Genomic DNA, 26,391 nt, shown 5'->3' on the forward strand with positions numbered 1-26,391 from the left:
TGAATTGGATTTGAGTGAGGGAAGGCTGTGCAAGTCTACCTGCCTCACTTCACCCTTCAGAGTCATCACTTTACCCATGGCCAGATATAGATCAGGATGGCTAGAAATGGCTAATCAATTTTCAGTTTCACAAAATATTGCATGAACTTTCAGTTAAAATAATTATAATCATTGTTTTTATCTGTTTTACTTTGTAAAAAGAGACTTTTTGGTAAGTAGGAGTAATTTTGTGATGTTTGTAATGTAAAAACAAAACAGTAATCTGCTTGCTCTTATGAAAGAGAAATTTTAGCAACTATACCTTGGCCAACTAGAATTAATATGGCTCCTGATGGGTCCCTTTAAAGAATGATCCCAGAAGCTAATAATGAGGAATAATATCATTCACTAGATGATAAGTGGAACAACATCCAAGAGATACTTCCATACCTAGGTGATGCTACCATAGTCAGAGGGGAATGCTACCAGCTATCAATAAGATAATACCTCCTGAAGACATTAGTGGTCCTGAACCATTAGAGTTATGATATGCCCTTTGACATATTTAAATCTTAGTTTGTTCCTTTATTGTGTGAGTCTTATTTCTGCCCCCCCTTTAAAATGTTCTTTAAAAAAATTATTAGTTTTTCACATTTACTTTTATATGATTCTGATTTCCATTTTTTTTCTTCCTCTCCTCACTGCACCCTAAATTGACAGATAGATGTTAGACATGTACAATCTTATAAAACATATTTCCACATTAGTCACGTTGTAAAAGAGGAATCAGAACAAAAGGGGAAAACCTCATGTATGAGCCTTATACATACCCATTCTTCCCATTCATAGGATGTATTAGTGGGAGGGTGTGCCTTAAGTTTATGGTGGGGGGAGTGAAACCCTTGTGTAATTTTTCTTATTATGCTATTTCATTATGTCTTTACTTTGAAGTAATTGAATATGCTGCCTCTCTGGAGAAAAAGTAAACACATTAGTAGAATCTTGTAAGTTCTGAGTATATCTGAACTCTCAGAATTCCTTGAATATGGAGTACCTGTTATGACAATTCCAAGTATTTCTGTATGTGCATGTGTTTGTGTGTAGTTATTGGAAGATGAGTCTCTTTGTTTCTTTTTATATCAGAAGCCTAAACAAAAAATAAGGATATGACCATATTGGAAGATGAGTCTCTTTGTTTCTTTTTATATCAGAAGCCTAAACAAAAAATAAGGATATGACCATCTTAGATGGGCAATTAGCAGATTCCTTCCAAGCCTTAATGTAAACAGAATTTGCTATTCAATCTTCTTCTGAGTAAATGTCTAGGGAAAAATCTAATTATCATCCACCAGACTTCCTGACTCTTGCAGCCTTTTTACTCTTCCCCTTCAAAACCTTGTAGAAGAATTTAGATGCCATCTCTATTCTTGGTACTCACAGTACCCTCTTCCATTCTCCATGATGCTTCCAAGATCATTAATTGTGTTTCATTAATTAAATCTACAAGTTCTTTCAGTACTTCATCTGGGATATAATTCATCTGGGATAGGAGACTTGATCTAATTTAAAGCAGCTAAGCACTCTCTTTTTATCTTCTTTTCTATCTTGGGCTTCAATTATTTCTTGAATGCACTTGTTCTTTTCTTTTCATTCATTATTGCATAACCATTTTAGAGTGTCAGTGTGTGGAACCCTGCAATCTTTTCATTCAACTTTTGGAAATGTACTTTCTAGTATATAGAGTATATCATTGTGTTCCTCTTGACTCATTTTCTCCTGAAATTACAATTACTTCAAGTTACCAAAAACTTACTAATATCTAACTACTTTAACCATGATGTCTGCCCTGGTTTTGTTTAAGAGAGAAAGAGTACCTTTACCAAAACTCTGATGACTTTCTGATGCAGAATATATTGCATGGTTGAGTTGTACATAAGTCAGGCTCAAGATATTATATAATTGGCAAACTCCTACTGAGTCAGGGCTACACAAGATAGTGTTATTGTTTCAAGTGGACTCACCCAGTATTATGCATATTCAACTATAAATGCAAAGTACATTCCAAAAGCAAATTGAAATGGTATTTTTGTTTGCTCTTGTTTGGGATTTTTTTCTCTCTGTATATAATCCTGTGTAATTAGGAGCCCCCCTATACTCTTCCCTCATGTGGCAAAGAGCAAATGGTATGGTACTGTGAATGACCAAACCTTATCAACTATGGATTCAGAGATAAGTGCCTTTTCTTCCCTGAGTCTTAGTTTTTTCATCTGTAAAGTGGGTAAACAAATCTAGTACACCCACTTCTTGGGATTGTTGTGAAGGAAGTGTTTGTTGAACTTTTTAATGCTTTATGTGACTTAAATAGGAGCTATTTTCTTGAGTTGCCACAAATAGTTGAAATATGAACATGACAAATTCAGTAATACAGTTGAAGCCCAAAGATTATACCTACAACATAACTCAAACTCTGTGTTCTAGGTCTGTTCTTAATACACATTTTTCTTATTAATGTCTTAAAAATTAAGCCAAAATCCAGACCACAAAATCTTTTCACATTTGTTAATTCCATTGGAGCACAAACTATTTATTTTAAATATGCCAGTTTGCTTCAGAATATAATATTCTCATTTGATATCATTTTAGATGAATTAACCAGATTAACTGATTGACCTCCCTCTGAAATCCATTTTCTTTGCTTGAAAAAGATCCATTTTGTTCTTTGACAGCTTCTTTGCTCTTTGTACAGTCTTTTTTTTGTGTGTGTATCTACCCAAAGTGCATGGAGTCAGAGACAGAATGAATTATTTTCTTGGCTAATTATTCAAATAAGAGGTTATAGTAATAGTTACATATAGCTTATAGTTCCTTTCATTTCATTACTTGTATAAGAAATTTATCCTGTGTGTATACCAGAGTATTAGTATTATCAAGGGAAACATTTAGGTGGCCACTTTTAGTTCAGGCAAAAAGAAATATCTTTTTTAATTGTATGTTTCTTACCTCTCACAACCATACTAATTCATGGTGAGCCATAGAATTAGGGAATTCATCCCACATGAATTTTAAAGTGAGAAAAAGAAATGACTTAGCTCAGGGTAAATAGGGATAGGTACTTGAGATTTCACTGCTGTTGGTAGTTCTCAATGAAGAACTTGCTCTCCCCAAGGAACTTGTTCTGCTAATACTGGGGGGAGAGGGGGAGGGGGAGGGGCGCACGGGGAAGGGCAGGGATACCTCCTTTGCAATAAATAATTTTAGAGAGTTACCTAGAGAGTAAATGATTTGCTTTAGGTTACATAACTAGTGTGTATCTTTTACAGGAAACCTTTCCCAATGCCTCTTAATTCTAGAGCCTTCTCTCTGTTAATTATTTCTCTCTGTTAATTATTTCAAGATTATATCTTGAATATAGCTTGCTTTGTATATGTTTGTTTGCATATTGTCTCTGCCATTAGATTATATATACCTTGAGAACAGAGACTGTTTTTGGACTCCTTTTTTGTTTTATTTTTTTAAAATAGGTTTTTATTTTACCAAATACATACAAAGATAGTTTCAACATTAACCTTTGGAAAACGTTATGTTCTATATTTTTCTTCCTCCCTGTCCCCACCCCATTCTATAGACAGCATGTGCAATTCTTCTAAACATATTTCTATATTCATCATATTGTGCAAGAAAAATCAGATCAAAAGGTGAAAAAAAAAACAAGAAAAAAAGACAAACAAACAAAATAACAACAACAACAAAATAAGGTGAAAATACTATCCTTTGATCCATATTCAATTTCCATAGTTTTCTCTCTGGATATGGATGTGTTGCTTCCTTTTGTATACCCATGTTGCTGCCTCTGTATATGTTTTAAAATATAGATCTGATCCTGTTTCTAAGATCAATTCTCTATTTACTACTATGCTGACTCTAGCTTAGGGTGAATCTTTATGAAAGATGATAATGACATTTTTTAATGAGTAAGTCAACAATTATTTATTAAGCACTATCCTACTAATGGAGAATTAAGATTGTACAAAAGGACAAATCATATTTATGTGGTACTTGATAGCCATTATCTTACTTGGTTCTCTTAATAATCTTGTCAATAAATACTCTATTTTGTATCTTTTTTTTTAATAAATAAGGAAACTGAAGCTCAGAGATGAGGTAATTCCACAACTACTAAGTGTCAGAGTGTCCCAAAGTGGGACATGGGGACATGTCCAGGATTTGTTCCCATATACCATCTAGATGGAGAAATTTTGTTGTCTTCTTGCAATTACTCTGTTGTATCTATTGTAATTGAACTTCATTATTTTGTTTAAAGTGTTTTGAAATAAGCTTTCAATATATGAAACATATCTGTATTTAAACAAAGGTACAAAAAAAAGTAATCTTCAGTTTAGGATCAGTTTATATCCATGTCTTATACACAGTGTGGTATTTGAATTCAAGAGCTTCCACTGACAAGTGACTATGTAAATTACTTCATTTTTTTAGACTTCAGTTTCCTCACCTCTATTATGGAGATGAAGAATCATTGTACTCCCCCCAAAAAAAAAAAAATCTGGCATAGTAATAAAAGAAAATACAAAAATAATTTTTAAAAAAATTACAAGAAATGATTAAAGAAAATTGTCCTGAAATGATAGATCAAAGAGGGAAAATAGAAATAGAAAAAAAAGTCCAGTCATCATCACCTCAAAGAGATTTCACAAGGAAAACATAGAGAAATATCATTGCTAAATTTCAAAACCCTCAGCTCAAAGAGAAAACTATACAAACAACAAAAACAGCACAATTAGAATTGCACAGGATTTACCATTGGCTATAATAAAAGGTCTTTGAATACTATATAGCAATGATCAAAAATACTAAGGTTGTGGCTATAAACATTATTTTCAGCAAAATTAAGTATAATATTGAATGAAAAAAAATGGACATTCAATGAATTGTCAGATTTTCAGGATTTTGTCTCAAAACTAAACTCACAGGAAATTTAACATATAAGAGCCAACATCAAAGACTAATTTCAAGGGACTAAATAAGGACAAACTGTTTCAAATGTGGAAATGTAAATTATATGTCTAAGACTGATATTAGAAATTGGGTAGTTCTACTGAAGCAGAAGACACTACAACAATATTATAATTCTCTCTGGAGAAGTGGAGCCAGATTAGTGTATTTCTTTTGAGCCTCTACAAGGTGCTCCGGAAAGAGGGCAGGATTTCCTCAGTAACTAGGGTAATTTCTGTGTGAGACAGCTTCCCTTACCTAAATTAAAATCAGAGATTCTCAAGGCAAAAAGCAAAAAATGATTTATTACAATATCATGAGAAGGGGCAACTCCCAATAGACAAAGTGTCAGTAGAGAAATGCAAAATGCAAACACACAAGATTATATAAGCCCCAACCAGAAGTCCCTCTCCTCCCTCTGATCTTTTCTCCCATTGTCTAGGGGAGTCTAGGATTATACCCTAAAGACAGAAATCTATCCCAGAAGCAAAAGAATATTAGCAAACAACAAATTCTTTACCCATTAAATACTTAAATGCTAATTAAAAGGTGGGAAAGGACAGAAGGGACATATTCTAAAACCTACTTGTGGGCCATCCCATGGCTGCTACCTTCCTTTGGGTCAGCTCAGTACAGTATTCTGCCTTGTGGTGTCTTTTCCCTTCCCTTATGCCATGTGGTATCTTCCCTAACTCCACTATGCTTCTCATCCCCAATTCTCCTCCTTACAACCAACTCTTTTAAGGTGGTAAGTCTCTGTCAGGATTTAGTTTGCCAGCTAATGGCATACCCCAACCTCATGAGACGCTCCTTTTTACTGGGTAATTGTGAGTTCCACTGAGGAACTTGTCTTTCATGTGCTCTCCCAATCCTATTTCATATTTACCATTCCCTGTGTTTATGGCATCCTTTCATTTTGTCTGTAACCTATTCCCCCAAATGAATCTACCTCTTGCTAAAGAGAATGGCCACTCTGAACTCCTCACATGACCAAACCCTAAATTTTGGTGCCTGACATCATCTGGTAACAAACCCTACACCATAGAACACATCAGTAAGGATCAGGTCTGGAATGGGACATGGGCCGATTTTCTATCTTTAGTAATTTTCTTCACTACTTGTCCACTATCATCAGCTTTCATATGGCAAAAATTTAATTTCCCACAAACTCTATCTTCTTAATACAACAAATAGTCTAATACCAATCCATGCTCAAGTACTGCTTCTTTAGTCTGAATGGACTATTCTGCTAACAAATCCAGGGCTGTTGGAATCCTTACTAACTGCTAAGTAGTTAGAGTTGATCTAATCTTACAAAAAGATGTTTTGGGCAGAACCTGAAACAAGGTACTAAGTAGAACTACCCATAATCCCTCTCTCTGGAAGGAGCATAAATAGGCCAATGGGCCAGTCGGAGAGGGCTAGAGAGTGAAGACGCTACAAGTCGGGATTTCACCGGAATGACATGAAGACTGGAGCTGGCTGGAGGCTGAAGAAAGTAGAGGCAGAGGCTGAAGGACCAGACCTTTGGATTTAAAGACATTTGGAGAGAGCTCTTGGAGCCAAGCAGAGAGATAGGCCTCTAAGCTAACCGGGCTATATTGGAGATAATAAAAGATCTGAACTTTTATCACCTGGCTGTATTTTGAGAAGAAAAAGCTCACCACACAGGGCCTCTGTCTTCTGGTTAGTAATTATTTAGACCATGGCCTGGAGTCTAATAAGCCTATACAGTATATAAAGTGGGGTTCTGCACCCCCAACTCACCCTAAACATTTGTGTCCTCAGTAATTCAAATAGGTGACTCTTCACAAATAAAGATGCCTATCAGGAAAGTCAGCAACAACAGAAATGCTAAAAGAAACAGACAGATACATGCATCTAGCAAAAAATAGATGACTAGGTCAAATACTCACTTATCTACTTATTTAGATAAAATGACCACATATTTTTCAGATAGGAAACTGTAAGATCTTACATGCTTGAATTGTACTCGTAGCTTTTACTGACCACTTGCCCAGATTATAGAAATTTGCTGTAAGAGGGAAAAGCAGGGACATAATTATAATAGAATCAAAACTGATCCTTCAGGCCTCAGCCTGAGAGCACATACATAACAGAATAAGGCATCCTTAGCTAATTATATGCAATAACAATTCCATCTCATAGTCAGACGCAGAAATAATCAGGTGGATTCTTTTTTTTTTTTTCAGAGCAGTGAAGTGTTTTATTAGCCCAAGAATTCTTGGTTTATTTCCCATGAATTTTGGGAATTTTTCATAAACATAACAAAGACATTTTTTTTTATTATTTTTTAATAGCTTTTTATTTACAAGTTATATGTATGGGTAATTTTACAGCATTGACAATTGCCAAACCTTTTGTTCTCATTTTTCCCCTCCTTCCCTCCCACGCCCTCCCCTAGATGGTAGGATGACCAGTAGATGTTAAATATATTAAAGTATAAATTAGATACACAATAAGTATACATGACCAAATCATTATTTTCTGTACAAACAGAATCAGACTCTGAAATATTGTACAATTAGCCTGTGAAAGAAATCCAAAATGCAGGCAGACAAAAATATAGGGATTGGGAATTCAATGTAATGAGAGAATCCTTAAGAACAAGAACCACTTGGAATTTTCCAATATCAAAGGGAAATGGGAGCCTTTTACAGACTCTAAGCACATAAAGTCTTACTTATCCTAGCTACCCAGACCACTCACCAATTCTTGGAAAGGGGAAAGTTCTCTTATGGATCTAACTGCTTAGAGTGTCTCTTCCCCCTCACCAGTTGCTTGCCCTATCTGGATTGTACATAACTTATTTTACTGATTTCAAACTTTCGTCAGCTTGGTTTATTTCCTGAGCCAATTAATTCTCTATCTTTACTAGCCCACTTCCATTTTTGCTTTCTCTGAGTGTCTCTCTTCGGGAATTTACCTGATTGGAGTGGGAGAACTCTCTTGAGGGAGCTTGCCCAAGGATTCTGTATGGGAGAGACCCTTCATGATCAGTAAATATCCTGGACAAGCTCCCAAAACTGTGTTCCAAGGGAATTCAGCATGAGCCAGAAACAAGAAGATGATTTTATAGGAAGGAGAAACAAATATTTGATTGATATGCTAATATTATGGTTTAGACTTACAATTGAGGAATAGTGGGGGTGGGTTAGTTCCCATCATTGAGTTCTACAGCTTACAGATTGGCCCACATTGTGGTGTCACTCTCAAGGCCAAATAGCCTTAGGATTTCTCAGGAATTGCTACTTTCTCACACCTCATCAGTCCAAAAGAATGACTAGGGTAGAGCTGAATAACATGCAATTCTAAAAAGTAAAACCATCTAGAAAAAAAGGAAAAAATAGTAATTATGTTATATGAATGAGGTTCAAGAACAAGAAGGACACAGTAATTAGATGGGGGAGAGGGGCTGGTAGTTCCGAAAACCTACTCATTTGAGGAATGGGTTAAAGAGGGAACAATACATACATACATACATACATACATATATATACACATACATACATGCATACACACACGCACATCAAGAAGAATATCCACTTTCCAAAATCTTTTAAGAAAATAAGAGGGGGGAAGAAATAGGATAAAATGGGACAGAGGAAGGTGTTTAGATCAACGGGAATGGCAAAAAGAAGTGTGTAAATCAATGAGAGGGGGAAAATGTGTCCTTTAAATAGACCCTAACCAGAAGTCAGGTTTGTTGTTTGTCCTTCATTCTAGAAGAAGACCATGACATCAGGGAGATGATACCATGACATGCAAGTGGTTTGGATTTAAGTGAGGGAGGACTGTGAAAGGTTCCCTGCCTCACTTTCCCTTCCAGAATTAGCTGGGTCCAATGGCAAATAATAGATCAAGACAAGTGAAGATGGCCCTGGATGAAATGGGCAGAATCTGTACCTATTCAATGATTAAGGTTAGGTAGCAATTGAGGCAAAGAATCTCTTTTATGTAGTCAAAAAACCGCAAAAAACCTAAATAAATAAAACTGGGAGAAGACCCTCAGGGTTTCTGGCCAAAGCAGAAATGATTGCTATTTACATTCAATCTGAGTCAATCAGGACCCAAACAATGACCAAATGGGGCTTGTCCTAGGACCTGTTGATAAGAGAGAGATCCATGATTGGGGGAGGGGGGGTTAGTAATAGTCAAGTACTTGCAGGGCAAAGGGTAGAAGTGAAGTAGAAGAGGATAGGAAATAATTGATATATACAAATAGAATAACATGATTAGGAATGGAATTTATTAGAAAAAAAAAGTAGGGGTAATAATCATTGATCTCAAAGTCAAACTTTAAAAAGATTCAATGAAGAGAAAAATCTGTTTTTTGCTTTTCATTCTATCTCCAGCATGTGTGGGATAGGTCCAGTGCAAGACCCAGTCCTAAAAAAAACATAAGCCAATTCAGGGCCTGATAAGATTGCCTGCTTTCTCTCAATGAACAAAAAGCAAAGTGGGAATGGCCCCCAAGTACTTAGGGGGAGTAAGTCTTTAGATAAAGAAACTCTAGCCCCAGGAAGTAATAGAGTTAAAAGATATAATAGCAGCAACCAGAAAGTCCTCCAGGGTTGGGCCACAAATTAAAATATCTAATGTTTGTATTGTGCTTTATATCTCCCTCTGACCACTGGCTCTGACTACAGACATTTGTTGTAAGAGGAAAAAAATCAGGGACATGATTTATTTAAGGCAGTTTTATTTCAGGTAACTGTTCTGATTTTTTAAAAATTATTTCACCTTAAACCAGACTCGGGAATAATCAGGTGGGTTCTCATTCAAAAGAAGACCATTGGGAAATTGAATCAGAAGGATACTATCTTCAGCAGAGACCAAGATCGTCCTTCTAATTCTTTTCCAAATGTTACCTTCCACCTGAAACAGCTTCTTCTGAGTAGCTTGTGGCATATTCCTTTCAGATGGTTTGATGATCTATCCAGACATTCCTACCTGAATTTAAAACTCCAAATAAATATCAGCTGCAGTCTCAAAAGATTTTATCTCCTACAGCAATTATCATTAATCAAAGCTTCAGATGAATCTAGCTCTGGAGGATCACAGTAAGAGATTCATCCTAGAAAGTTCACAGCTTATCCTTCATATCTAAATAGATGGTTCTAAGTTCAACATTACACAGATCATTTTGCTTTTAAAATACCCAATACAGAGAATAATTCTAAATTATACATTGTCCATCCTGTTTCCACATAAAAGAAACTTTCAGATTTAACATTAATACTCTCTTCATTCTAAAAAATTAAACTTTTTGAAATAACTATCAAATTATCAAATCAGATTAAAATTCTGCTCTAGGTTTTTGTTTTTGTTTTTAATCATATTCCTTAAACAAGAAGACTATTATGCACTTAAATAAGCATTAAATAATTTGCTGAAGACAGATGGGATATTTTAGTAGAAATAAATTGCTTTCAGAAAACTTACAGTTCCAACAAACCTCTTAGAGCAGCTATAGACTTAAAAAATAAAAATAAAACATTCAGTTATTAACACCATGTAAATGTAGGCTGTTCCTTGTTCTTTTAAATTGTAAAAGCAATTAATGTTTAAACCAGCAAGGAGCTGCAATTTGTTAAAAAGCCACCATACTTAATGGGGAGAGGGGGATTAGATTGTCACCTGACGAGGATCCTTTCCACATGGTTGCCCTTTCCCATTCTACCATGTTTCCCTACCCCAACTTCTCACAACTAACCTTTTTAGGGTGTCATTTCCCCCAGGATCCAATCTGCCAGCTAAAGACAGGCCCCAACCTCATGGGGTATCTCCTTTCCCATGGCAAATGGCAAATTCACTAGGGGTTTGTGCCTTTTTGTTCCTTATTTCTGGAAAACCATTTTCCTTTCTCTCCCTCCTTCTCTCACACCATCTCTACCTGTCCCATCTCTGTCTCTCTCCTCCTAATGTTTACTTGCTCAAACCTCCTATATACTTTAAATACTCCCAAACCAATAACCTTTCTAACCTTCTAACTAGATGCTCTATTTAAACTATGAATTGCTTTTGCAAATCAATCTTTCTTGTCCCTTGTCTTTAAATCACTTTTTAAAACTTTAAACTTCAAGATTTGCAAATAATTTTGAGCAAATTTCAAAAAATTTATACATATACCCAAAAGAGTTGACATATTTTTACTGCATAACTCATAGTTTACAAATTACCCAATACTTCTAGAAGGCAACATACCATCTAAGTAGGGAGATACAAACATGACCTCCCAAGGCAAGCTACTGGCATTTTGTTTTAATAACCTATATTTTAACTTAAAATCCAATCAAATACAGCTTTAAATTCCCAATAATATGAAACTGCTTTTGCTATCATATTTCAAATAATGAATTTCACTAAACAGCATAGGTTCTTTCTCTCCCTCAGGCCCCACATGGCCATTATTCCCAATGGACTTTTTCTAAGCTCCAACTTTGGTCAGAGCCTTCTCTGGCCTTCTTTTTGTTGGAGCCTTCAGAAAAGTCAGACTCTTCTCTTTTTTTCTCCCCTAACAAAATCTAGCTCACAGAACATACATAACAAAGACATCCTTCAAAAAGACACACACAGACAAAAATCACATGGAAGAGACCATCCCTTCTCCACATACAACAGAAATACCCAAGTGGACTTTTCCCCCCTTTTTTGCTCTGAAGATTTGAATTGGATTGTTCCCTCTCAGAGCATCTAATCTCACTGCTGGTCTTCAGCAAATGCACAGCCAACACCTCCCCTCCCACCCGGTGGCTTGGCACACCAGGGTCAGAAGGAGTTGCCTACCTTCATAGCCAACCATAGAATGCCCCTATCTTGTGCCATTAACAGAACCGCTTAATCTGGCCCTCACCTCTTAACCTGGATCACCCAAGGTTTGATGATCCTAGGGCCCACAGAGATAGTTCATGGGCACATTAACAGACAGTGCCTCTAGGATTACTCATGAATAAGTTACCTGGCTTTCTCTCACCCGGGCTGTTTGATCTTCGAAGACTTGTGTGCCTTCTGTTTGTATCTGAGTGTCTTGTCTCCCTAGGCCCATTCTTCACAGAAAAGGAGGCTGAGAGTCTGCTCTCAAGGTCGGTTGGAGAACCCAACCTGGCGCCTACCTTGAATCAGGGGCCCACCAGCCATCTCTCTGGGAAGCCACAGATCCCGGATGAGCCCCCATAAACCGTGTGGGACAGGTGGGGTGCAAGACCCCTTTCCCAATTAACTAATCAGAAACATCATCAGGTACAAAAAGAAAGTATTTATTTAATCCCTGCAGGGAGAGGTCCAGACATACCTGGGAGCCATCCCAACTCCCACCATGTGCTCCTGGAACCTGACTAGCTTCTGGCTTGTCCTGCGTTTAAAAGCAAAAGACTTGAGTCTTCTGATTGGATAGACTAAAAGGATGTAACTAAAAAGGTCACTAAAAAGTGACCAATGGTTACTAATTCTGGCTGCTTCCCTCAGGTCACTTCTCTTCCTGCAACTTCCTATATTTCCAGGTTCAAAGTCCATTCCTCCAGAGAACATATGCCTTCTCAAGGTCCCAAAGTTCTGGGAACAGGGATCATGTGACAATACTGAGAAATACTTCATCCAGTCAGTCCCATTCAAGCACTAGCACAATGTCTGGTACATAGGAAGTAATTAATAATTATTTGTTGAACTATTGATATCAATGCATGGCTAGTCACAGTATGAGGAATTTTTAGCCACAACACTGGAATACTATTTGCTCAATTATAAAAGGGCAGTCATCTCTGTCAAAAAGGGAATAACTTCATGCATGTAATCACAGATCCTGGAATTATTGAAGTATTTTTATAGCATGTAATCAAGTTTTGACTGAATGTTAAATCCTGGTTTATTAGTATCCTCTAAATAAAGATAGTCAGATGTTGTTTTAAAAAGTATGCAGTTATATATGCAAATATTAAAAAAAGAAACATGATAGTGTTTTTTGACTGATATGTTCCATATAGTCACATGATTTTGATTCATATTAGTATCCTTTAATAGTCTGAATTCTAACACAGGTTCTTTAGATAAAGAACTTTTTTCAACCAGAGCAAAATAACAAATTTTTATCTTGTCTTCCTTATTTTTTCCCAATATTTAAGTAATGTTAAAAGGTTCTTCTCATTTTTCTTTTCCTATGACTTTTTAAAAATTAACTTTTTGTTTATACTTGATTGAGATGATCTAATTTCCATATAATCTGGCTCTTTAGTAAAATTTTACTAATTTTTCTGGGTCTTACTTTCCTTATCTATAAAATAAAGTGTGGACTAGATGATCTGGAAGTTTTTTTTAGTCAAAACAATGTGTCATTCTGTAATATGTAATTTTATTTGATAAAGTCTTGGAAAAACAAAAACAAAAAAACAAAATCTTAGTACAAATTATATATAGAGTGCAAGTTCTTGGTTTGCCATATGACCTAAGCAAATCAAAGGATCAAAAAATTTTAATTGGAAGAGAACTAGGCAGCGATCAGCTTCAAAACATCTGTGAAAGAAATCTTTACTATTACATATCAATATCTCTACTGGTATTTCTCTTGGTTCCAGAGGAAAAAGGAAGAATCATAAATAACCCTTTCACAATAGGTATAGGTTGCAGAATACTAGATATACCATCAGAAGTGATTCCTTTGTTGCTATATTATTGTTCAGTTTTTCTTTGTTAAAGGGAGGCATAAGGAGTAAATGATAGCAATGTATCTATGTACAGGGATTATGAAGAAATGAGTCTAATATTTTTTCCCAAAAAAAGAGCACAAGTAAAAGTTATTACTTGTAAAAAAAAAAAAAGGAAAAATCCTAAATGCTTATAAATTATATTAAAAATCCTCTTATTATCTCTTATGATATATTTATTTTATTTTTAATATGATATAATTTAGAAATTACATTTAATTATAACTGGTACTGTCGCCATTTTGGAAAGCAATTTAGAACTACAGCAACAAAATTACTAAAATGTACATATCCTTTGACCCAGCAGTATCATGATTAAACTTATATACCTAGTGAGATCAAAGAAAAAGAGAAAAGTCCTATAAAATATTTAAAAGTGTCCTATAAAACATTTATAGTAGCTCTTTTTGAAGTGGCAAAGAAATGAAAATTAAGAGGCTGTCCATTAAGTGGAGAATAAACAAATGATGATAAATGAGTGTAAGGTAAGAAATGATGAAATAAATGGTTTTAGAGAAAACTGGAAAGACTTGTATTAACTGATTCAGAATGATATATACATACATATATATATATATATATATGACATGACTAATAGGTGAATCTCTTTTCCTTCAGTATTCATATTTGTTACAAGTGTTTTGTTTTTCCTCTTTCTTTTTTTTTTTCAATTGAAAGAAGTGAGAAGGAGAAAATAATAAGCTTTTAAAAAATTAGTTTAAAATTAAATCTGGTACTGAGTTGTCAGACTAATTCCAGAGCTGCACTATAAAGAATTTAAACATATTTAGTAACATTTCAATATTGTCTCTGAGTTAAGCTGCAAAAGAATGTCTAGATAGGACTTATGAATGGTTTCTCTTTGATAGAGAAATGAATAGTATTAAAAACTAGCCTTACAAAGGCATTTTACCTGATTTACAGGGTTCTTAATCTAATCCAAGGTTTGTGAAGTTTAAATTTTTTGATAAATATTTCAATCTAATTAGTTTCATTGTTAATTCTTTGCATTTTTATACTTATGAAAACATTATTCTGAGAAAGAGTATGTAGGCTTGATTAAACTTCTAAAGGAATTCTTGACATACAAAAATGATACGAATGTCTGAACTCACAGAAAACACAGAACAGATAAATTTGTATCTTTATAGGGCTTATGACTCTTAATATCTTAGCACAGTACTTAGTACATAATAAGCACATAATAAAGGCTGGTTTAATTGGCTGACTAATCTAGGCAGGTTAAGAAACCTGCTTTTGAGGGGGTAGTGTGATACAAAAAGGGAGCATAATTTGGTTCCTCTGGGAAAGAAAAATTAATTACATTAAAAATGAGGCATTTTTAAAGAGAAGAGTATTTAAATTTCTGTCATTCCTCAGAAAGTGACATACTTATTTAAAATGGAGATCTGTTACTAAGAAACCAGCAGCAAAGACTTAAGATTTGCAATAGATTTTCAAGCCATCATTTAAAATCCTAATTGAGGCATTTATTTGTAATTCCTACTACAAGGGAAGGCTTGAATTGGGAGTTTTGAACTTCAGTAGGGCTTAAGTTATGGAAGTGGAGGGTCCTGAGATTGCCTAAAAAGGAACAAAACAATCTTAATTAAAAAAATTATTGTTTCACTGTGCATACCCTTTGATCCAACAGAGTCACTATTGTGTCTGTGTCCCAAAGAGATCATAAAAGTGGGAAAAGGACTCACATATGCAAAAATGTTTGTAGTAGCTTTTTTTTTTTTTTTTTTTTTTTTTTTTTTGAGTGGCAAGGAGTTGGAAGTTGGGTAAATACCCTTCAGCTAGGGAATTACTGAACACATTAAGCTATATGAATATAATGGGATACTTATTGTTCTATAAGAAAGGATGAGTAGGCTAATTTCAGAAAAGCCTGGAAAGACATTAACTGATGATGAGTGAAGTGAGCAGAACCAGGAGAACATTGTACCCAGTCACAACAACATTATGTGATGATCAACTGTGATGGACTTGGCTCTTCTTAGCAATGCAATTATTCAAGACCATTTGAATACACTTGGGTGGAAAATGCCATCTGTGTCCAGAAAGAGAATTATGGAGACTGAATGTGTATCAAAGCATACAATTTTCATCTTTTTTGTTTGTTTGCTTTTTTTCATGGTTTTTCCCCTTATGGTCTGATTTTTTTGGTACAATATGACAGCTTAAAAATATTGCACGTATTTAATCTATGTTACATTACTTACTGTCTTGGGCAGGGAAAAGGTTAAAGAGGGAGGGAAAAAAACCTGGAATACAAAGTTTTGCAAAAATGAATGTTGAAAATTATCTTTACATGTAATTGGAAAAATAATACATTGAAAAAAAAAAGAAAATCATAGTTTTATCTAGTGACTATCAACTGCCTTGTATTGTGTTCTCTTCTTTTGTATAATATATGATGGTTTTCTGTGTGAGCAGGTTTCTTGGGGAGGTTTTCTGGAGGCAGCCTTAGTTTCAGTTCTGAGTAATTGTTGGATAGGAAACCATTTTGTTAAGGGACTGACTTCTTTAGTGACAAAGTCCTATTAGGGAAATGGAAGCTGGCACTGAGTGGGCGGGTCCTACTTTGGACTTTCTGCAAAGAATGAGTAAAAGAAAACCTATTTTATGAGCAGCTCTTGGGGGAGTGGGGGAGCTAGGGGCAATTTGAGCTGATGAGACCATGATTTTTCAATTGAATGTGAAATCTTTCCTGAGACTGTGACTTCCCTGAAAGATCAATAAGAGTTTGATTTGCCCTTGCATGGTATTGCTTATCTCTCTCTTGGAGGTAAAACCATAGGTTTTTGCAGATTAAAAGGGGACATGATTTTTGTGATTTTACAAGATTTTTACAGAGTTCACTCAGGGTCATACAGAGTTCACTTGCATCACTAGGAAGAAGATGGATGACTCTGAGCCCTTCTTCTTCAGGAATAGCCCAGCAACTAGATGGAACCTCCACTGGTTCTTTCCCAGCTGGGAATATTGGATGTAATGGGAATATATAAATATTTCTACTCCATAGATGGATAGAGAACCATTTTTAGAAAGAGAGAATCTGCTATCTGTGATAGTCTCTACTGTAGAACTGAATAAGTAAATGGTAGGGTTAAGATCTTATAAAAAAAAATTTAAAACTCAACAAAATAGTGCATCCTTAATCCACATAAGCCATGTAATGATCCTCTAGAAGTTTCCTTTCCAATTCACATGTGCAAGTTCAAAGAAAAATAATAGTGAGAAATGTCAATCAATCAATAGACATTTATCAAATGTCTACTATATACTTGAGTAGATAAATGTTCAATGGATAGAGTTTCAGGCCTGAAGTCAAAAGGATCTGAGTTCAAATCTGGCCTCAGACATACTAGTTGTGTGAACCTGGGCAAGTCACTTAATCCTGTTTGCCTCAGCTTCTTCATCTATAAATTGATGTGGAGAAGGAAATGGCAAATCATTTCCATGTAAATATGGAATATATACCAAACCATATGTGTATATACACACACACACACACACACACACACACACACACACACAGACATTTAGAGAGTCACTATAAGGAAAAACAAAATAGTTAAATATAAGGTAGTTTGTGAAGGAGGAAGCCAGTGGCTGGGGGATCACAGAGATTACATAGAGAAAGTAGTACTTGAGTTATATCTTGAGGGCAGAGAGAGTTTCTATAAGTTGAAGATAAGAAGGGAGTTTACTCCAGACATAGCAGATAAGCACTGCAAATAGTGGCCTAGAAAATGGAATATTGTATATGAAGAATACAAGAAGACCAATTAGGCTAAATCACAGAGTACAGGAAAGGGAACAATGTCCATTGAGGCTAGAAAGATATGTTGAGAGCAGGTTATGAAGGGGTTGAAAAGCTAAACAGTGTTCATATTTTATCCTAGAGACATAGGAAGCCATTGGAGTTGATTAAGAAAGAGAATGAAGGGATCAGATTTGTATTTAATAATTTTGTACTTAATAGAAATTAAGTGAATGGCCATCATTTGGGGAATGACTGAATAAGTTATGGTGTATAAATTTAATAGAATATTATTGTTCTATAAGAAACGAGCAGCCAGGATGATTTCAGAAAATCCTGAAGAGATCTCCCTGAATTGATGCTAAGTAAAGTGAATAGAACCAAGAGCACAGCACACAACAACAACACAGCAAAAAGATTATGTGATGATCAAGTCTGATGGATTTTCAACAATGAGTGATTCAGGCCAGTTCCAGTGTTCTTGTAATAAAGAGAGCCATCTGCACCCAGAGAGAGGAGTGTGGGGACTGAGTGTGGATCACAACACAGTATTTTCACCTTTTTGTTGTTATTTGCTTGCTTGTTTTTTTTTTTTTTTCTCATTTTTTTTCTTTTTTGATCTGATTTTTCCTGTGCAGCATGATAATTGTGGACATGTTTGAAAGTAGTAGGGAAAGAATCAGCAGGTGGGATGGTTGAAGATTCAAGAGAGAGAGGATTGTTTAAGTTATAATCTGGTTGAGGTCAAGCGCATATATAGACAAATTGGCTTAGCAAGAAGGGCCATCTATTTGTTAGATACTGGAGGAAAGGAGGAGTGAGTGGAAGATTATGTCAGAAATTTTTGAAAGGAAGAAAATGGGAGAAGAGGAAACTCATGTGACACAGCTTCAATTTCTTTCTTTCTTTTTTTATTATAGCTTTTTATTTATAAGATATGTGCATGGGTAATTTTTCAGCATTGACAATTGCAAAACCTTTTGTTCCAACTTTTCCTCTCCTTCCCCCCTCCTCCCTCAGATGTCAGGTAGACCAATACATGTTAAATATGTTAAAGTATCAGTTAAATACAATATATGTATACATGTCCATACAGTTATTTTGTTGCACAAGAAGAATCAGACTTTGAAAAAATGTACAATTAGCCTGTGAAGGAAAGAAAAAATGCAGGCAGACAAAAATAGAGGGATTGGAAAACTATGTAGTGGTTCATACTCATTTCCCAGAGTTCTTTAGCTGGGTATAGCAGGTTATCTTCATTATTGAACAAATGGAACTGCTTTGGTTCATCTCATTGTTGAAGAGAGTCACTTCCATCAGAACTGATCATCATATAGTATTGTTGTTGAAATATATAACGACCTCTTGGTCCTGCTCATTTCACTCAGCATCAGTTCATGTTAGTCTCTCCAGACCTTTCTGAAATCATCCTGCTGGTCATTTCTTACAGAACAATAATATTCCATAACATTCATATACCACAATTTATTCAGCCATTCTCCAATTGATGGGCATCCACTCAGTTTCCAGTTTTTAGCCACTACAAACAGGGCTGCCACAAACATTTTGGCACATACAGGTCCCTTTCCCTTCTTTAGTATCTCTTTGGGATATAAGCCCCGTAGTAACACTGCTGGATCAAAGGGTATGCACAGTTTGATAATTTTTGGAGCATAGTTCCAAATTGCTCTCCAGAATGACTGGAAGTATTCACAATTCCACCAACAATGTGCCAGTGTCCCAGTTTTCTCATATCTCCTCCAACATTTAGCATTTTCTTTTTCATCCTAGCCAAGCTTCAGTTTCATGAAGTAAGAGGCAATGTGCTCAATTTGATTGGTTGGATGTTGTCCATTGCCCTTCATTCTTGAAGAGGACCAAAATGACATCACTATGTTAGAGTTGAATTTCAATCTCTCTGACTGTGGCTGATTAGATCAGCTCTGTCACAAGTTGGACATAGGTAGTCCCTATGAAGATTTGGGGTCACATCTCTAATTTTGTGCATCTCACATTTCTTCTGAGCTAATTCAATTCAAGTGAAGGGGAAATATGGAAGACTGAAAGAGAGAGAAGAAGGCTTGGAATAGCTTCTTTGAAGAGTGACCTAGGCTATCAGTTAGAAAGGAATAAAAGGAAGGCAGAAGAAAGCAAACATTTGTTAAGTACCTACTATGTGCCAGCATTTGTACTGTTTTTACAAATATTATCTCATTTGATCCTTATTGTGTGCTTTCTAGAGCCTCTAAATTGGGGTGCCAAAATGTCTATGCTTTCTAGAGCCCCCATGGTGGGGTGCTAGTCTAGACTAGCTCTGTGGAGGATTTCGGGACCAGCCCGAGTCCTTGGTTTTAGTGGAAGAGTGATGAAGCAGGGATCCATGTGGATGATCAAACATGGAATCCATTTATTCCAAGTTCTTTCTCCCTATATACCCTAATACCCTTATATAATCAAAGCAACACTGCACATGCACTAATTGTATTCTGTGCACACAGGACCACATAACTTGCTATTGTATGTAGATGTCTCTGGCATTTGCTATCAATCTGCTTCAACTACAGAACAGATTGTCACAGCCCCCTGACTTCTCATGAAGGCCGAGAAGGGAAGATGGGGAACCAAACCAGACATTGTGAGCAGGTCCCCTCTGGGCTGAAGGATCTTATACCGTACCCAGAGTTCACCCACTATCTGTGACCCTCTATAGATCCTCTTGACAATGATGAGAAAATTGGGGCATAGAGATTAAGTTCCTTGTCCAAGATTACACAGCTAATAAATATCTGGGACTAGATTTTCTCTCTCACCACCCAACTATAAAAGGGCTGCCTCATTACAGTGAGAGTTCTATTTAAATGAGATAAAATAAATTTATAATGTACCCAATCAACATAGCTTTGAAGCTTCCTCTGACTCTAGTTAGAGCTTGAGATAAGCAGTGAAAGGACAAAGGAGCAAAGGGATTCCAGAACAGAGGATAGTGTAGAGATGAAATGGCTAATTATAGGGTTGATATTGGAAAGGGAGGACAGTTAAGTCCAAGGAAGGTTAATAGTCTGGGGAGAAAAAATACTCAAGAGTGGAGGAATTTGAGGTCCTATTGAGAGTAATTAATGTGTAAGAGAGTTAAAGAAGAAGGTAAAATGAAATGATATGAGGTTATAGTCAGATAAAAGAGTGTTTGTAATTAAGGAAGAAGAATAACTACAAAATATTTTCCCCAATTCTCAACCTGGGCATTCTCCTATAGATTCACACAGCATCAGTGGGGACAGTGGGGACAGCAGATGTACCTCTATATAACCTGGTAAAGCCATCTTAATAGGTGGGCTAAATCAGATCGAAACTAATGGGCAAATTGGATGAGTTGAGGGAATGTGAAGAATAGCATCAGAGCAATGGGTGAAAAACAATTGGTTTCAACAGCCATGAAGGCAACTGAAGCAGATGCTGTGGAGTGCTTAAAGCTTGGTCAGGCATCAAAAACGCCATGTTATCCACTGCATCCTGGGCCATTGCTGTCCTCCTGACATTTTTTCTTGCTACTAGTCTTTGATGACTCTGAAAGACAGAGTGATGACTTTGTGTAACCCTGTCTCACTTAAGTTCTAATTCATATACACATCGAGACATCACCCTCATGTCATTAGTCCTTTTAGAAAAGGAAGTATGACAAACAACAATATACATTAGTATAGAGGTGCACACCTTGCAGGGAATGGGGGACAAGTGGCTCAACACATTTACATCTTAAATACTTCAAAGATGATTTTCTCTCCTCATGGTGTTCTCATACCGCTCCTTCTGGGTTCTGAGCTTTCCAATGGCTGGAACTATCTCTCATCTCATGAAGTTCTGGTATTGTGCCTTCACAGACCAGGACCCTTTACCGGGTATAATATTTCCTACAAGGTGAACAGTGCTACAAGAGAAATTCTCCTCCTTTCCTTTCTATATTCTCTGTCCTGCGATGTTTTTTTGGCCAAGAAGTAAGGCAAAAGCATTCCCTTTCAAGAGCTGATGATTGTTGCCATGTCTTGGTGACTCAATTTGTAGTTTTCTCAGGAGAGATTCTGGAGTAGTTTGCCATTTTCACCTCCAGCTCATTTTACAATTGAGGAAACTGAGGCAAATCACTGAAGTTAAGTGATTTACCCAGGGTCATACACCTAGTAAGTATCTGAAGCTGTTTGAATTTAGATCTTCCTGACTCTAAAGCTGGCACTCTATCCACTGTGCCACCTAGATGCCCATTTAGGACTTCAGTTCTTTTTCTATTTCTTACTCTCTTCTCTGCTACCAGAGGGCATGCTCCTCAGAGCTATCTCTTGCCTCAAGGCCAGAGAATAAGTCTTGCTTTTTGAAAGACCACCAAACACTTGATTAATCAATAGCTAGCTGGTCTCTAATTATAGTTTGGCTAAAGGATATCTTCATACCTATTAAAGGGGTAAGGAATTATAGATGCTTCTTTAAAACCTGAACTCTTATGTGAGTCACTCATCCCTTATATATCTTGATTCCATATATTAGGCTGGGAGAAAATCAATTCACAAATTCCCTTCTACCTATCCCACTTATATAGCAAATTCTTTTAACATCTTTTTTAAACCATCACAAAATAATTGAGCAAAATATTTTTTCATCTATGTAACTGGGAATTTTTTTCTTTTTTTTAATAAGTGGATTTAAATAGCTAGTCTCTTGATCTTCCCAATTATTAGCTTTCTTCCTCATGAGATCACTTTATATTTACTTATCTTTATACAAGTTGTATACATCCTCCTCCTTGAAGACAGAGACTATTTAGAGTTTTGTCTTTGTTATAACCTGTATTAAGCATTTAACAGGCATTTAGATTTTGGTGAATTGAATTGAAATATTAAAATATTTATAATTTCACTTTTATGTGGCACTAATTTTGATGTTTCTTCCCCTTTTTTTCACAGTATAGTGCTGTAGATACAAATCCTTTATCAGTATATGTTATGCAGCACCTCTGGAACAGAATAGTTAAGGTAAGCATGATGACATATTTTAAGCTTTATTTTCTTATTTTTTTCTGATGTATTGATGAGCCCAAAGAAAGAGAAATTAGTTTGGAAATAAATAGCTAATAGAATAAACTTAATTCCTTCCCCTCTCAAAACAGGAAAACAAATATTTTAAAAGTTTAATTGATTATAATCACAAGTATCAGTGGACATAGTTTAGATAGTGTCTTTGAAATATGTTGAAATATGTTTCATTGAAATTGCTGCACTTTCCCACCAGTTACTCAACTTGTTGACTTCTATAAGATTCAGTTCTTATATTCAGGAGACATTTAAAATTGTAACTACTGATTTTTCTATATGTATTTATATTGTCTTTATTCTTATGATTCTTTTTTAAACAAGGGAATTTTTTCCCACTTTGGCAAAGGGAAATAGTAAGTTTCTTTGGTTTACAAAAGATATAGAGGGAAGATGCCATCTCCTATATTGTGGTTCTTTTAAAAAGTTATTAATAATTAGAACTGCTTCTAAAGCTTAATTCTGAAATGGTCATTCATTCATCAAATATTTATTGGATACTTACTATATATACTACAGTCTGTACTACGTACTAGGTAGATAATAGGGATCAGAAAAGAAGATTTTTAAAAAATGACATCAAATCCCTGTTTTCAGCAACATTATAATCTCGATGACAATATTTTATATAAAATGTTACAAGAAGATGACTTCATTTAAAAAAATAAATATAACATCTATAAATTAATAAATGCAATTATTACTACATAGCCTCATTATTGTGGGTGCATATGAATTGTCAACATTTTTATTCTTGTTTGTAAAATACAATATATCAAATGTTTCTTTAATTAAAGTCCCCTTACTTAAACTAGAAGACATGCAATATAATTACTATAGAAAGATGAAGTTCTAGGAAGATTGCATGTTATAACTACCATTTCTACAACTAGTCACTAAATCGAGTATCCAGAAGGTTGATTGTGGGGTCCAGTGCAGTTTATTGTGGGTAGCTGCCACCATATAATCACATAAAAATGTGATTCTCTTGTGTCATCCTTGGAAAATAACTTTGCCACTGTGACTCATCATTTTAAATTGCAGCTATACTTTGGGAAATCCCCAGATTGACTCCTTGTATCCCTCCTGGCACATAGTAGGTACTTCAATATTCTTTGAATTGCTGCTTTCTGTTCTTTTGAAAAACAGGGGAAAATAGCTTGCTTCCATTTTTCTTTAAAAAATCAATTCCTCTCATGCTTTATCAGCTGCCTCTTGCTCAGGAGTAGTAGCTGCTCACCTCCAAAATGTTGGCAATAAGTCATCATTCTGATTTTCCAGTGAAATTTAATTACAATACAAAAATATTATAGTTGTATGTAATACAAAGTAGGCAGTGGGGTGATGGAGCCAGGTTGTTCTAGTTCTGAGTTAAATTTTCAGAGTGAAAATTTACACCTCAGAAATATACAAAACTATATACCCTAATTTATTGTTTAGTAATTGTCTAGACAACAAAAAGTGTTGGGAAAATGTTAATAATGCAGATTAAATATATTCTATATATTCCTCCCTCCCCAAGAGATGGTTGTTAAACATTTACTAGAATACTCTTTATAGCATTCTTAGTTGAGAACTAAAAAGAACATTAGACAATGTCCAGTCTAATTCCCTCATTTTACAGATTGCTTTATGAATAAGAAATCTGAATTAGAAGAAAAAACAATGTCATTTTTTAGAAAGTAGTAGAGCTTGAGTCCTGAAATGTATTTACACAGTTTCATTTTGATGTTATTTTTCCCTCTTCAGAAAGCTTATGATAGTGAGTATATTTTGAATTAGTCTTAAAACTAAAATTCTGTATAGTGAACAGAAGGAACGATTTTAAGTTTTTTTGTTTTGGAATCTTTTGTTTAAAAAAAAGCATCTTTTTGGTAATTTAATTTGCTTCAGCAAGCCAATCTTATTAAACATTGATTATAATTCTGTTTGACAGTGTCTAGTGATTAATTCATTGGTATTACTAAATCTTTACCATTTTATGTAGTGCTATGGTAGTATAATGTACCCAAGTAATATGTGTCTCAGTTTATTCCTTTTTGGTGGGTGGTACCTGAATTACTGATTTAATATCTAACTCACTCTTACTTTTTGATTCTTACAAATTTTAAATATGATTTTCTTTTGTCCTTTTTGTATTTTTCAGATAGTGCCACTGTGGATTGCACCTAACTTGCTTACCTTTTCTGGATTTTTATTGCTTTTAATTAATTATTTTGTATTATGTTTTTATGACTGGGATTATACTGCCTCAGGTAATTATATATTAATCAGACAAATAATCCAGTTTGAATTCTTTTGAGCATTCAAAACTATATTTAAAAAATTCTCAGTCATTTGGACTTTTTACAACTATTTTTTATGTTGATTTGAATTCAAGTTCATCTGTTGTTTTATTTAAACTTAATGTGAAATTTACTCATTAAAACAATAATAATATCATTTATATACCATTGCAAAATTTTCCCTTTACAAATATTGCATTTGATTCTCGCACCTTTGGGAGATTGTGTTATTATTATCCTTATTTTATCAGTAAGGAAACTGAGGCAGGCAGAGGTTAATTGATTTATTCAGGGTCACAAGTAGAGTTTGATGGGAATCCAGAAACCATTAGTCCCACCTGTATGTGAATAGAAATCCTCTCTATAGAATCCCTGACAATCTAGCTTTCTCCTAAAGACCTCCAGTGAGGTGGAATCATCACCTCCCATTCTATTTTTGTGCATTGATAATTGTTAGGAGGTTTATTCTCATATTGGAATCATTGTTCCTCATTCTGGCTTCTGTGGCCCAGTAGAACAAACAAGTTCAAGTTCTCCTCATGATGATGATAATACCAACTCAGTTTTCTACAGAAATTTATAAGGATCTTTCTCATAACAATCCCATGGGCAGCTATTATTTCTTCCTTTTAAGTTTTCTTTCTCCTTTAAGTTGAATAGGCTTTCTTCTCATTACTATTCAATAATTGCTGCTGAAGAGATTCAGAAATGCCTTCTCACACCTAAATACATGAAACATTTTTAGTCAGAAAAAAAAACCCTTAAATATTAGTGGCTAGTTAAGGATAGAGTTCTAGACTTAGAATCAGGAAGACCTAAATTTGAATTCTATATTAGATGCTAGTACTCTGGGCAAGTCACTTAATCCTGTTTGACTTACTTCCTCATCTTTAAAATGAGCTAGATAAGGAAATGGCAAACCACACCAGTATCTTTGTCAAGACAACCCCAAAAGAGGTCATGAAGAGTTGGACACTACTAAAATGACTGAACAGAAATAAAAGGTCTCTTTTAGCTCTAAATCTATGATCTTATGAATGAGAAATTAATAGAAAAAGGTTTTGAATGACTGTTATAGAACATCTAGAGAATCTAGTACATATTTCCTAATTTTGTCATAAGGAAGTAGGCACCTAGGACACAAAGACAACATGAGGATTCAAATTTAGGTCTTTTAATTCTAACACCAGTATTTATCCCCACTACATTACAATTTTATTGTAGAGAGAAGAAAAAAGAAATGGGATAGAAAATCTAATAACCTAATTGAGAACTATAAGAAGAGAAATAAAAAAGAGAAAAGGGAAAGACTAAAATAGAACAGAGAGGAAGCTGACAAATATCTAGGGTGAGATAAAGGCAGAAATAGGACTTGTTAAAGCATTTTTAGGCACATTCCTGGTTTCTTGGGCCAGTCCTTTTCCTGGTCAGGAAGTCATCTGATTAAAAAAAAAATCTATTAGAGTAAATAGAAAATTATTGATGTATATTTATGGGCTTTTAAATTTTTTATAGAGTAGTGCCTATTTTACTCCTAATACGTACAT

The 26,391-nt window shown here is 35.1% G+C and overlaps 1 protein-coding gene across 1 annotated transcript in view; it reads left to right on the forward strand.

Moving 5' to 3' along the window:
- LOC127543895 (ethanolaminephosphotransferase 1-like) overlaps positions 1–26,391 on the forward strand; it is a 149,646-nt gene that overhangs the window by 44,373 nt on the left and 78,882 nt on the right. The window contains exons 2-3 of the mRNA XM_051970230.1: positions 22,434–22,502; positions 24,706–24,814. Of these exons, the coding sequence (XP_051826190.1) occupies positions 22,434–22,502; positions 24,706–24,814 (178 nt within the window). The remainder of the gene's footprint in view (positions 1–22,433; positions 22,503–24,705; positions 24,815–26,391) is intronic.

This window comes from Antechinus flavipes, chromosome 1 (genome assembly GCF_016432865.1).
Source record: "Antechinus flavipes isolate AdamAnt ecotype Samford, QLD, Australia chromosome 1, AdamAnt_v2, whole genome shotgun sequence".
NCBI classification, from domain to species: Eukaryota; Metazoa; Chordata; class Mammalia; order Dasyuromorphia; family Dasyuridae; genus Antechinus; species Antechinus flavipes.